This window comes from Megascapheus bottae, chromosome X (genome assembly GCF_031878675.1).
Source record: "Megascapheus bottae isolate mThoBot1 chromosome X, mThoBot2.hap1, whole genome shotgun sequence".
NCBI lineage: Eukaryota > Metazoa > Chordata > Mammalia > Rodentia > Geomyidae > Megascapheus > Megascapheus bottae.
Genome location: NC_143547.1, coordinates 93,399,762 through 93,413,291, shown reverse-complemented (window position 1 = coordinate 93,413,291; position 13,530 = coordinate 93,399,762). Strand labels below are relative to the sequence as shown.

The 13,530-nt window shown below is 38.0% G+C and overlaps 1 protein-coding gene across 1 annotated transcript; it reads right to left on the bottom strand.

Annotated features, from left to right (window-relative positions):
• Positions 1-1,268: 1,268 nt before the first annotated feature.
• On the bottom strand, positions 1,269-5,412 carry Brs3 (bombesin receptor subtype 3). Its single transcript, XM_090326075.1, is given in 4 exon segments — positions 1,269-1,308; positions 1,310-1,680; positions 2,972-3,323; positions 4,979-5,412. Coding segments are annotated over 4 exon segments (1,197 nt in total).
• Between the last annotated feature and the right edge of the window lie 8,118 nt (positions 5,413-13,530).

The window sequence follows — 13,530 nt, the reverse complement described above, 5'->3', positions numbered from 1 at the left end:
ACTTTAAAACAATACTAAGACAGTATCAGCACCCCGCTTTAAGTTTTACAAGAATTTAAATTCTAATGTTCCTACTACATTTTGTATGACATCATTAGCAAAAGCTCACAACTACACTAGCCATTTAAATAAAGCTCAGATCTACCAAAAATGCACACTCCAAATCAAGTTTTTACAAAATACAAATTTAAATCTAGTGCCAAATATAAGCTTTAATTTGCTCTAAGAATACATTTTCTGAAACAACATATCTAAATCTGATGAATCTGTTGACAGCATTTTTTTAAATGACAGTTATTAACAAGCTTATTTTGTTAGCATAGAGAGGCAGAGGACAGGAAATCAGAGCCTTCTATCTGATTTCCAAGGATGTACACTTACAGAATTTAGGCACCCATCAAGTTGGATATAAATCAAGCAGGTGTTAGGTATTAGGAAATTCATGTGGTACTTCTGCCAGTTTTTAGAAAGAGGGCAGTGCTTACCCAAAGAAATGAATTGTTTTCAAGGAATATTTTCAGACACTGGCAGGTTTGCAGGCTTTGGGATCAAAGTCATCCTTTGGGCCCTCTACTGTAAATGTGGCCCATGGATAAGGCGTGTTCTTTACAATAATTGTGAAAGATAAGTCTTCCCAGTTACTAAATAAAGGCAATTTTAAATGGAAAAAATATGAAGACAGAAAGTGTCAACCCAATAAATCAAGCACCCTGTTCAAGATCCCAACTCAGATCTTTATACATGTGGACCCCAATACATTCTCATTTTGATTGCAGAGTTTTACTTCTAATGGAATGGTAATGAATAAAACAGTGCCATCATTTTTTAAAGAAAACTGCAGAAGAAGCATTTTAATCTGTTTTTGATCCCCTTTTCACATACAAAGTTGAATCCATAGATTTATACCACACAGTAAACACAAACACAATTTTATGACAACCACATGAGAAGTTAGAAGTATCAGAGATATATTGAGAACAAATTGGATTTTTATGTTTCATCTCTCCTATTCAACCTCCCTGATAATTCACTGGCATAAAATTTGACTTTCATTACTTTGTGGGCATCATTTTATTTAGAAAGCCCAATCACATTACCATTTGTACTTTGAAGAAAATCACAGTTTGTCTTTTACTTGAAGAGATTCTTCACTCTGAAGATTTCAGCACAAATCACAACCAACAAAAACCCATACACCACATACTGATACCCAGTGTAGCGTTGGGCACACATGCTGGGAGGTAAAATATCATTTTCCCTTTGAAAGGCTAGACTCTGTCCTCTTCTTTCTTCACACCACAGCCACTACAAGGTCACACTAATTTCAGAAATTCGTGCACTCCCAGTTCCTGGGACCCTCCCCATCCCAGCCAGGTTGTTCAGAGGAGTATCTGCAAGAGGGGGCTCGGGAAGCTCTGCCTTACAGCAGAACAGCTGAGCTTTAAACTGCTTCTGAAAAGTTTTGCTCAGCCAGTACAGTGCAAAGGGATTTACACAAGAATTGCTGAAAGCCAGCACCCGAGAGAAAATGGTAACAAGGAAAGGAACGGAGGAGGGGTCTGCATAGCTTTGGTAAGTGAATGAGTGGTAGAGGTACAGGAGGTGATTTGGCAACCAGCAGAGAGCAAACAGAGCCACCAGCACCAGAACTGTTTTGGCAATCCTCTTCCGGGATTCAATCTAGAGAAGGAGGAAAAGACAAAAAGACACACACACACCACACACACAAACATGAAAAAAGTCACTTAGCTGAGAGAAAGAAAAGCCATCTTCCAGATTTATACTGAGATATATAATTACCAAACTGAACTATGACTTCCTGAGCTAAGTGGTTGGGACATGCAGGGAGTCAGCCAGTGGTTACAGAACACAGCAAGCTAACCAAGATATTGGTCTCATTAACTATTTCAGAGACTCCCCAACCCCTTATTTTACAATACTCTACAATGCTGACAGTCAGGTCAACTTAAGATATGCTGTGGAATTCTCGGTGATTTGGCTCAATTAAAAATAGAGATATAATGTAAAATATTCACTGCCCCAGTGAAGGCTGTTTGCTAAAACAGTGTTCTGGGACTTATGAAAGTTTTCTAATTGGGGTCAAAAAGTTTTTAAACTATAGAAATTCTGTAGTGGAATAAAAATCAGATGTGCCATCTTTCATGTATGGGAATATGCCTACCTGCATCTATACAAGAGATGCAACAAGTTAAGTAAAAATATAGCCTATGGACACAGATAACTAGTATCTACAGGCATTGAGCATGTAGCTTCTGCCTCCTGAGTACCCATGTGAAAGGAACTGGCCCCACAATCAGCAAGTGAATGGAATCAACTCCTCCCGTCCCTCCTGGAAGATAAAACTCATTTTTCCCCTTAATCAAATGAAACTGTGTTTTAATAAAGAACATCTTTTATTCTATCCCCATTTAGGAGAGGAGAGAGCACCTGGCTATTGCAGCAGCTTTCATGAAGAGTGTGTGAGTCACTGGGTTCTCTCACTATGGCAAGGTCCCCGGCCTCAGTTTTGCTCATATTTATGTGTAAGTTATTTGCCTTGCATAATGTCGTGAGTTGGACAAGTTCTACTATTATGTGCATCTCTATTATTCTGTTGTAGTTTGTAAAAGAAAAAAATGTGTTGCTTTATTGTCTCGCCAATTTATTGTTACTATTCTATAGAGTAAATGACTGACTACTCTTCTATGTCACCTTCCCTACTGTGTATTTTAAAAATAAGGACACTGAGCCTTAGGGGACTCACTAACTTGCTCAAGATTAGCTACTTAGCCAGATATTACTATGGGACTGTTTTCTGTATGAACAAAGGTTCTTGTACATACGAAAAACAGTGCAGTGTTATTATATTTATGCACAGGTAAATGCACACTCTGCAAAAGTGCAGAGTACACTTTTCGAACTGCACTTCCCAATTCAAAGTGTACTTGCACGAGTGCCCATTAGTACATACCTGCTTGCGGGCATGGCTTTGTTCCTCAGTAGGTATGTTCAAGGTGCTTTTGTAAAGAGTCTTAGCAATCAAGGAATAATAAACAGAGATAATTGAGAGTGGAATAATGTAGAACACTAAGAAACTCAGTAGAGAATGTATTTCCTGAAGAAGCCTCTCAGACACAGGATAAGAGGCACACAATTCTAGTGTTGTGTTTTTGTTGAGATCTTGAAAAGTGTACACGTTTGAAAAGATAGCCTCTGGTAGAGCAAATATCATAGACACAATCCAGATGCAGGCAGCTTTTGCACACGTCTTCAGGAGGGCATTAGCAGGCTGTCGCTCAAGTGGCCTCACAACTGCTTTATATCTAGAAACACATAACCAGAGCAAAAGGTTAAAATCAGTATCGACATTACAGAATGTTAGAGTTACAAGTGAGCAGAGTAGTCATCAGTTCTACCTCTTACCTCTCCTGTTCTATCTATTTGCTTAGGTGACCTAACCTAACCAGAACACGTTGTAGTTTCAAAGACACATAATGCACCTCAGCATTTTCATATAGATGAATTGGCTTTTCCTTCATTCACTCCTTTAAGAAATTCTAGATTTGCAATTTCTATAATTTTTATGTTCACATGCTGTATTTTGGACAAATATTTTAAGCATGATTTTACGTGTCATTGAGACAAATTCACTATCTGTGCATTATCTTAAATGTTCTAAACAACTTTTTTTTCCTATAAGTGACTCACGTTAAACTGAATTAATTCTCCTTTCTTCATGGCTGAGCAGTCTTCAATCTGTCTAGAACAGAATTCCAGAGATTTAAGGCAGTAAAGAGGAAAGGGTTAATTTCTTCCCCATTCATAAGTGCTACTTTGTTGCCCAAGCTGATCCATCAATCAGTGGGGGAGATTTAGGGCAAGCCAAGGGTGAAATTGGAAGTCCTGTACCAGTACAGAGATGACTCCTTTTTCGGATAAATCCACCTTAAGACCTATAGCGTTTAATGTGAGTCTGCCCACCAATAGAATATATGATTACTCAAAGCAAAAATCAGAAAAACACACAAGGAAAGCCTTTTCTTCTTGTCAGATTGCAGACCCTAGAAGCAAGTCTTTCTGGTACTGCCAGGCATTGATTACTTACAGGCTTCTTGCAGGGTTTTTAAAGATCACTTTAAGGAAAAAAAACCCAAAGACATTTAGAGCTTTAATTTTTTTCATTCTTTCACAGTTATCATTGTACAGTAATTACACACACACATACACACAAAACACACACACACACACACACACACGCACACACACACACACACGAAACCCAATATAGTACTTTAGACTGAAAACATCCTAACATGGTCCAAACACCCTGTCAGTGAGAACTCTAAAAGTCAATCAAGATTAATTCATTTCTCTTGAAACCACGTGTCCCTGAATGCCTATAGAGAAAACAAATAGAATTAAGTGATGACATTACAGTGTTGTCACAGAGCTGAAACCCTTATATTTTTCTTCCTGCTAACTTGGTGATACCAAATCAATTAAAGGCAGACTCTTTCTAACCTTCCAATATACGGCAATGTATACATGGTTAATTTCACATCTATACCATTGCTTTCATATTGACTATATTATACCACTAGGCTGCACTAATGTATAAAGCATAGAGATGTTTTCCGTCTTTTGCACCTGCAGCAATCTGCCTTATTTAATAAGCTGGAGGAAAATAAAAACATTGTTCCGTATTCTTTCAAGAAAACAATTACAGATCAAAGAAAACAAATCCCCTCCCCCAGCAGCATATAGTTTCAAACATTCCACAAATTCTAACAGAATTTTTAAAAATCATTTTCTAACAACTTTTATTGAAAATGCCACCAGATTTTCATAGCTTGCATTCAGTTTTCAGAGTGCGAGAAAAGCAGAAGAGTAGGCAGAAAAAGCTAACTACAAGCTTTCCTTTCCTTTTTGCCTATAAATTTCTTGTCCTGACAAATATAACAAGAGAAAAGCCACTCACCTGTCAGCACTGAGAATCGTTAATGTGAACACCGACACACCAACAGAAGTGAGCCGAATGAAAGAGAGCACCTTACAACCAATTTTTCCGAACAGCCATCCTTCAGAGAGGTAGTGGGTTGCATCTACCGGCACACAAGTCAGCAGAAGTAAAATATCTCCGAATGCCAGGCTGGTGATGAAAATATTTGGAACTGTTTGCATGGATTTAGTCTTGAAAAAGACTTTGATGAGAATAGCATTTCCAACGATGCCCACCGAAATGATCACAGCATAAGTGATATAGATGGCACATAGTGCTTCTATTCCTGGAGAGTTGTCTCCGGTCTGTCCTTTATTTGTGGTATCATTGGAAACCACAGAGCTTGATAATTCTGTGTCATTTGTAATTGGAATTAAAGTCTGATTAGGTGACTGAGGCTGCCTTTGAGACATTTCTCCTGGAGACTGTGTCTTCTGAGCTTCTCCTGCTCAGTTTAAATGGAGTTGATTGTCACGTCTAGTGCTTACGTCTAGTGACGAGGTGGTGTCAGGAGAACACTGCACAGCAGAATGGGAAGAAAATCCAAGACATGTGGCCACTCCTTTCCTTCAGTTGTTTTGTGTCTTCTATCATTCTTGGCTTAAGCACTTAGCAATCTGGCACTGGAGGGTGAGAGGTAGAGTGTGTGTGTGTGGGAGGGGGGTCTTACTGATGATCCTATGACATAAGATGAGGATAGGGGGCTGAGAAAATGCTCTGCCGTTGCTTCTTCCTTCCTGGTTGGGCATCTTTTGAATAATTAGATTTATTAATTAGATTTACTGTTTATTAGAATCACCCTGTCCTCATACCTACCCAGCATGGTCTATATAAATTTCAATGGTTTCCTCCTAAAACTGCCCTCATTTGCCCTTCTGCAAGCACTGGATAAGCTACTGCACATTCCTTTACATGGTGAATACGTGTAGGTATCCCCCAAAGCACAAAGTTGAACCTACCCCCTCAAGGCTTAATATTGATAAGATGCTGAAGTAACAAATCATTCACACTTTGACAGGGTTCCTGTCACTTTCAAGAAACAGCAATTCAAGTGGCCCAAGCTTAATACCTACCTCTGACACATGGTACAGCCCAACTCTGTATTTTCCTGGGGCTGGGCTGTCCTATATCAAAGGGACCTTTAAGAAATGAAAAATCTACCCAACCTAGTATCTTTTTGGCTCTAAATCTTCAAATAGAAACAATATTCCATTTTACTGATGATTACAATTTTTTAAAATAAAAACCTCTCGGAGTTTTCTGTTTAAAAATGGTTAAAATAAACCAGCCTTACTTTAAGACAAAATAAGATAGAACAATATCTCTTAAGGATTTGACACAAAAGGGCCCGTAAGAATGAAAATCATGATTTTCAGGTTAAAAAAGCTGCCATAGATTATTCCATAGTATATATGTGATCTTTATATCAATTTAAGGAAGCAAAAATTTAAAAATTTCCTCTAGTAACAACAAGAAAAGCCCATCTTAATACAATGTATATAATGTATATTTGTGTGTTGTGTGTGTGTGTGTGTGTGTGTGTGAGAGAGAGAGAGAGAGAGAGAGAGAGAGAGAGAGAGAGAGAGAGAGAGATACAGACAGACAGACAGACAGACAGACAGACAGACAGACAGACAAAGAATGGAGTGGGAGGCAGGTCAGCAGTTTGAATGCACTAAATAGTCTCTGAAATTTTCAAATGCAAAATGACAACGTACTCTTATATAAATAGGATTATGAATGTGAGCCACCAGTGCCTGGCTAGGAATAAAATATTTTATTCCTTTCTTCCATTAATAAATATTTACTTAAAATGGCTCAGTATTTAGCTAGTGGAGGAACAGGAATACCAACAAAGGCTCTTCTTAATACTGATGGAATAGGTGTGATAAACTCTAGATAATGTGAAGTGGATTGAATTGTATCAACTTCCTGATTAATTGCGCCACACCTATCCTCCATATTTTATGCAATTATTGTCACTGCTTGAATTCTTCAGCTAAATATGTGTTTTAGGAAGGAATAGAGAACGGAAGCATTTGCATAACTCCAATCTCTAAGCTTTTAAATATATACACTTAAGTAATCTCATACACTGGGCTGGATTCTTAAAATAATCCCTACAAAAATAACACAAAATAATACAGGAATTCTCTCCAACTTATATTTTGTTCTCACATACCTAATGTTGAAATATCTCTAGGATTTCTATGTCTCATTTACCAAAGAGTACCTCCCAACTCACACCATGTTTGATTTCCACATAGTGCTATTCTGTAATAAACCAACACTGGCGTATGATTTCTTAAATGGTTTCAATTGCAACCATTAGATGTCCTTTGCCTTCTTGATCTTTTTTTTCTAGTCACAATTGGTCAGGAAAGGTCAGGAAATACTAGAGGTGGGAGGGGTACTAGATCAGTAGGGATTTTTAGATACCTAGAATTTCAGAATCACGGGTTATCAGAGATGAAAGTCATTTTAGAGATGAAATCAAGTGTTCTCATTTTGTAGAGATAGAAATTGAAGTCCTGAGAAAGAAAGCGTCTCATCTAAGTCTCACAATTTCTTTGTTGCAAAGCAAAAATGAAACAGATTCTAGCTTCTGGAAAGTTAAAAATAAGTGAAAATGGCTCAAAAAACACTCATTTATTGACAGTGAGCCATATTTGCTCATTGTCATTGTAAACTTAGCTTGTTGGGTTGTTTTTTACACATTCTGTTCACCCAAGTACAAGAGATTTCCAAGCAACTCCTGATAGCTAATTTAAATGTACTTGCTTTTCTATCTACCTTTTTGTCTATTTAATCATTTGTAACTAAAGTTGCAGGACATTGGCCTATACAACATGATTAAACTGTTTTGTACTTTTACAAGGACAATTGGTCAATATTATCATCAACGATTCCCAAAATCAACTACTTGGTTTCAGATTAAGTGACGGACACAATCGTAACGTCACTTATAACTCAAAGGAATTATTGAACATTGAATGCATTAAGCACCAATTTTCTTAAATTGAATTTTCCTGCTCAGTCAAATTCAGTTAAAGCTGCTAAAATATTTTTTTTGGGGGGGGGGAGAGTGGGGGCAGATCTGAGACCAGGACTTGAACTTGGTATCTGACGCTTTTGCTCACTAGCTTTACCACCGAAGCTACACCTCAGTCAGAATCTTTTTCAAATGGCTAAGGAGTTTGGAATCAAAGTGTGCAAAAAAAGAACTCTTCATAAAAGTTTGCGGCGAGAGGAGTTATAAAATAGTAGGTAGAGGCAGACTGGAATTTTGGTTTGTGATCATCAGTTAAAAAAGAACAGTGGGTCTGAAGTTTTGTCTTCCATCATAATTTGCAGGTAGGCTATCAAAACACAGAATGTGGAGCTACAACTCTAGAATTTCTTTTTTTAAAATATTTTTATTGTAATTAACAGAAGGGTAACATATTCGCCAGATAGAAGGCGCATTACTTAACAATCATTGCTACCCCTTCTCATGTTTTTGTCCCCATTTCCCTCCCTCCCTCCCTTCCCCATCCTGTTTTTCCCCTTCCCTATCCTATTTCAAATAAACAAATAAACATATATACAATATATGAGATAACAAGGTAAGATACTGTAACAATATGAGATAATCAAGGCACAATAAAAGAGATGAGAAATAACATAGTACATTAAGAACAATTATTAGTAGGTCTAGGGTGGGTTCTGAGCATGTGCTTCTTCAAATTACCAATTTCTGCTGCTACTGGTGGGAAAATAAACTTGGAGAATCACTTATTTAAGCTCACAGCAATTGATTCCAGACAGTAAGTTCTCCTATGAGGGTCTCAGAGACAGTCCCGGCTTCTCATGAAAGAAAATTGTACTATGTGATGTGAAAGACAAGTCAAATATTTTTCTGGGCCTGCATCTCTTCTCTGTAGCTTTCCATCCCTCCTGAGCTAGAATGTGAGACTCTAAATTTTGGGGAACCTTTGCCCAAATGGTCAGAGTGTTTGTGTTGATCTTTCTAATAGAAGATGAATAGGAAAGACATTTTACTTCTGACTCAAACACAAATACTTTGTATGTTTACAAAATGAAAAATGAATATCCCAAACTGTTCATTTCTGATTATAGTTTCTTTCTTTTACACATTTGTGCTAAGAAACAGGATGGATTTCTTGGTTATAAATCAACAGAGTTTGAGCAAGTGTAAGGAATACAACTTGACTTTTGGGTATACTTTGGCAATAGCAATTAATACTTGTTGTTAAGTTGCTTTTCCTTATAGCTTATTACTTCAAAACTTTGCTGGGTACAGTTTCATATCACAAGAGAGACATTACTATTTAGATGGCCTTTGCAGAAACAAAGTTAAACAAATACAAATTTCAATGGTAAGCTGTACTAAGTCCATCACCAGTGGAAACTTTCAAGTGAATTTTTTTATAAAGGCAAATGCCTGCCATGACTAAACCTAATGGCTGCTTAAAAGTGGATAACCATGCAGGCTGTTCTCAGATTCAGGTACCTTTCTAGATGTCCCTTATCACTATTTCTTTCCACCCACACATGCGAAATCTCATATGCTGTGATCAGTGTAAAGCTCTATCATCATAACCGGTTGAGACCATTTTGCACTAGATAAAATGTATAGGCTTCCTAAATATCGAGGTACAAATTAGAAAGATGAGTTGATCTCATTACGTTTTTTTTTCTTCTTAGTACTCTTCTTTCCTTTTCAAGAATTCTCTTGCACACTTCTATTCAAATTCTGATTTACACATTGTTTAACTATCCTATTCATTAACCCTTCTTCAAACCAATGAGGTCTAGACATTCGTCCTATGGCCACAATTCTGCCCCCCAAAATGAATGGAAATATAAAGATTAGCATGTGATACATCCAGAAACATTTTTCATATAAAAAATCATAAACAGCTGGGCAAGGTGGCCCACATCTGTAATCCTAGCTATTCAGAAGGCTGAGATCTGAGGATCATGGTTCAAAGCCAGCCCAGGCACTAAAGTCCGTGAGACTCTTATCTCCAATTATCTACTAGAAAACCAGAGTGGCACTATGGCTCAGGGGTAGGGTGGTAGCCTTGAGCTGAAGAGCTCAGAGACAGCGCCTAGGCCCAAAGTTCAAGCCCCAACACCAGATACACTGCATGATTTTTTAAATATAAAATTTCTAGGAAAGATGAAACCATAAATGATAGCTCACACATCTTTAGATGCCTATGTCTGCAGTTTGAAGTTTGGGGATGGTGGAGGTGTTCTATGGGATACAGTTATGGTAGCCTGATTGCATTCATTTATTGAAAGTTAAACTATATATATATATATATATGCTTAGAGTAGGTGAATTCATGATGTTAACACTGTACCACAATGGAGCTGAAAACTATGAGAAAAAAGTAAGCCTGAAGTTCCATGTCATCAGGGGGATTAGAAATGAAGCATATATTTTAGTAGTCTTCCACTGTGTTCCAGGAGGACTAATGCCCAGGCTCTGAGATATGGACAGAGATGAAAAGGAGTACTTGGCTCCAAAGAACTTAATGGAGTGAAAGTAAGGAAACAATCACAAACTCTGAATTTATCTGACCCCAGTACATTCCGGCTTACACAAGATGTTTAGCATCTTGCAAAGTCCTCTGTTTCAAGCACTCATATGAGTCTGTAAAAGTTAGGGTCTGAAGACTAGTGAGTGGTACAAGTGGTAGAGTCCCTGTTTAGTAAGTGCAAAGCTCTGAGTTCAAACCCCAGTGCTTCTAGAAACATAAAATGAGTCCTGGCAGTAATTTAGTGCCAAGGCTTTTCTAGAGTTCATACCAAATTTTAATTGTTCTGGCTCTTCCATAGATCTTCTGTTTGTACATAAAAAGATATATTTCTGCTGGGTACAGCAGCTCACACCTGTAATCCTAGGTACTCAGGAGGCTGAGAGCTGAGGACTGTGATTCAAAACCAGCCCACGCACAAAAGTCTGTGAGACTCTTATTTCCAATTAACCACCAGAAAACTGGAAGTGGTGCTGTGGCTCAAGTAGTAGGGTGGTAGCCCTGAGCTGAGGAATTCAGGGAGAATTCCCAGGCCCAGAGTTCAAGCCTCATGGCTGACAAAAAAAAATTAAAAAAAAGTAAAAAATATATATTCTGTCAGGCACTGTTGCTGTTCCACTAGAAGCCCTAAACTCTGCCCTACATTTTCCATGGCATTCTACTTACACTGATAGTGGCATAGTTGTTCCTCTTCAGTGATTACCGCTGGTCTGCTAGGCATTGGCAGTATAAAGGCATGTGAAGTCTACAAAAGAGATAAATATTTTACCCATCAGCACCCTACTTAAAAAGGCATTGAAAGCCTCCTTTCCCATCTTTTAAAAGTTTTTTTCATATATTTTTGTTGTTATTAATAGAAGGGTTACATTATATTCACCAGAGAGAAGATGCATCACAAACATTGATACCCTTTCTCGTGTCTTGGTCCCCAGTTCCCTCCCCCACCCCTGCCCCTCATCTTGTTTTTCCCCCTTCCCTATCCTATTTCAAATAACAAAATAAACATATACAATGTATCAGATAACCAGGTGAAATACTATAACCATATGAGATAACCAAGGGACAGCAAAAGAGATGAGAGATAACATAGTACATTAAGGACAACAATCACTCATTATATGGCTTTGGTCTTTATATCCTGGAGATCCTTTCATTTAGCATTACCCTATATGGCCTTATGTATCTAGGTTTTGTTCTATTGTAAATCTCTGCTAGGAGAGCCCAAGGTTTCTACTGATTATGACAAATGAGGGAAACCCCATCTTTTTTCTAGAAGATATTGTCATGTTGATCAATGGAGCCAGGGATCTCTCGGGTTACTTCCATATGTCTGTATAACCACAAATCAACCTTCTCTTTCCTTTTTTCAATGCACTTGGTGCACCACTTAGTTTCACCTCTTGCAAGGGACTTCATCACCGCCACCTTTAAGGAGATTTCAATTGGTGATCTCAGTTGACTGACTCTGTAATTCTCATTTATATACAAAGAAGCTGAAATGCAGGAAAAAGGAAGTTATTACATTGAACCAGGTTATTGGTTCTGTCAAAGAAAGGTAGTCTCTTCCCAGGCACCAGCTTTGACTACTTCAAGCACAGAATGCCAACTTGCCAAGATGGTTTCTTAAGATACCACCAGTAGATATAGATTGGAGATATCATAAAGAAAAATTGCATGGGCCTATGTCAAATTACATGAGCCACCACCTAGTAGAAGAGCATCCACTGAGTGTCCAGAATACCACTGTGTTCTGAGCCAAACCCTCCCTGCAGTGACCTAGATGCTGTTTCTCCCTCCTTGGAAAATGTCATATTCAAGCAACATATTGGCTCTTCTCTACTATCTGGATTCATTGAAACCATCTCAGACCATTAAACATCCTTTATGCTGTTGACTTCAACAATCGGTGACATGAGACCCCTTCAAGAGTGAGAAATCCTTGATAGGACACAGACATACACCAGGAAACAGTACTAAGCACAGACTCAGATAACAACTGCCACATTCTACTCCTAATTTCTGCTTTCTGCTGCATACACTCCTGAGTCAACTCTGCAGGATTTGTTATTTCCTTGTATTGGGAAGCTTTATTGCGTGGAAGATACTCATTTTCTCCATGACTTCAAAACTGACCAGACCGGCTTGGTGTATCTGAAGTTCAGTAATGGCCACAACCCAGTCTAAACTAAATTCCATGCCACAAGCAACATAGAAATTAAACTGTCATGGTTCAGGGGTAAGTGACGTCATAGTTAAAGGAGGGGTTAAGAATTAGGACTATCATGAAATGACCCATTTTTAGAGGAATCATCAAAAATGTCAATAGGTAGAGATGAGGTCAAGGAAAAAGTGAAAAAAAATAAGGAGCTAAGACACAGAGGTGGGAATGTATGGGAGGGCAGGCTGACTCAGTGAACAATTTTGCCTTTACCATAGTATGGGTGTGAATATAGAAGAGAAAAACAATAAGCCTGGCAAAGTAGGCTGATGTGAACTTTCAGTACCTGTGTGAGTGCTGTTTGATGAATTTACACGGTACTCGGTGATAAGAAGTTATTACAAATAATTTAACAGAAGGGCAATGGATTTACACTTCTTCATATTCTCCGACAAAATATCAGTTCTCACATATTTTGATTGCAATATAGGGAGACAGAAGCCACACTTACATTTATGGTTAGGCTGTGTACTTTGGTGAATTAAAGTGGGTGTCTGGATCAGCTTGGTTTCTATATAAAATACAAGGTATACTTTATCTCTTACGAAGTGCACTTAGGGCTGGGATTGTAGCTCAGTGGGAAGACACTTACCTAGCATATGAAAAACCCTCGGTTTTTCATATAACAATATACTAAACTACAACTAAGGGATATACTGTGGCACACTCTAGATTATTCTGAATATCATTTTGATTTGCCAACACCTCATTTTATATTTAAGTACACAATCACCTAATCTTATTTAATTGTAAGATTTACCCTG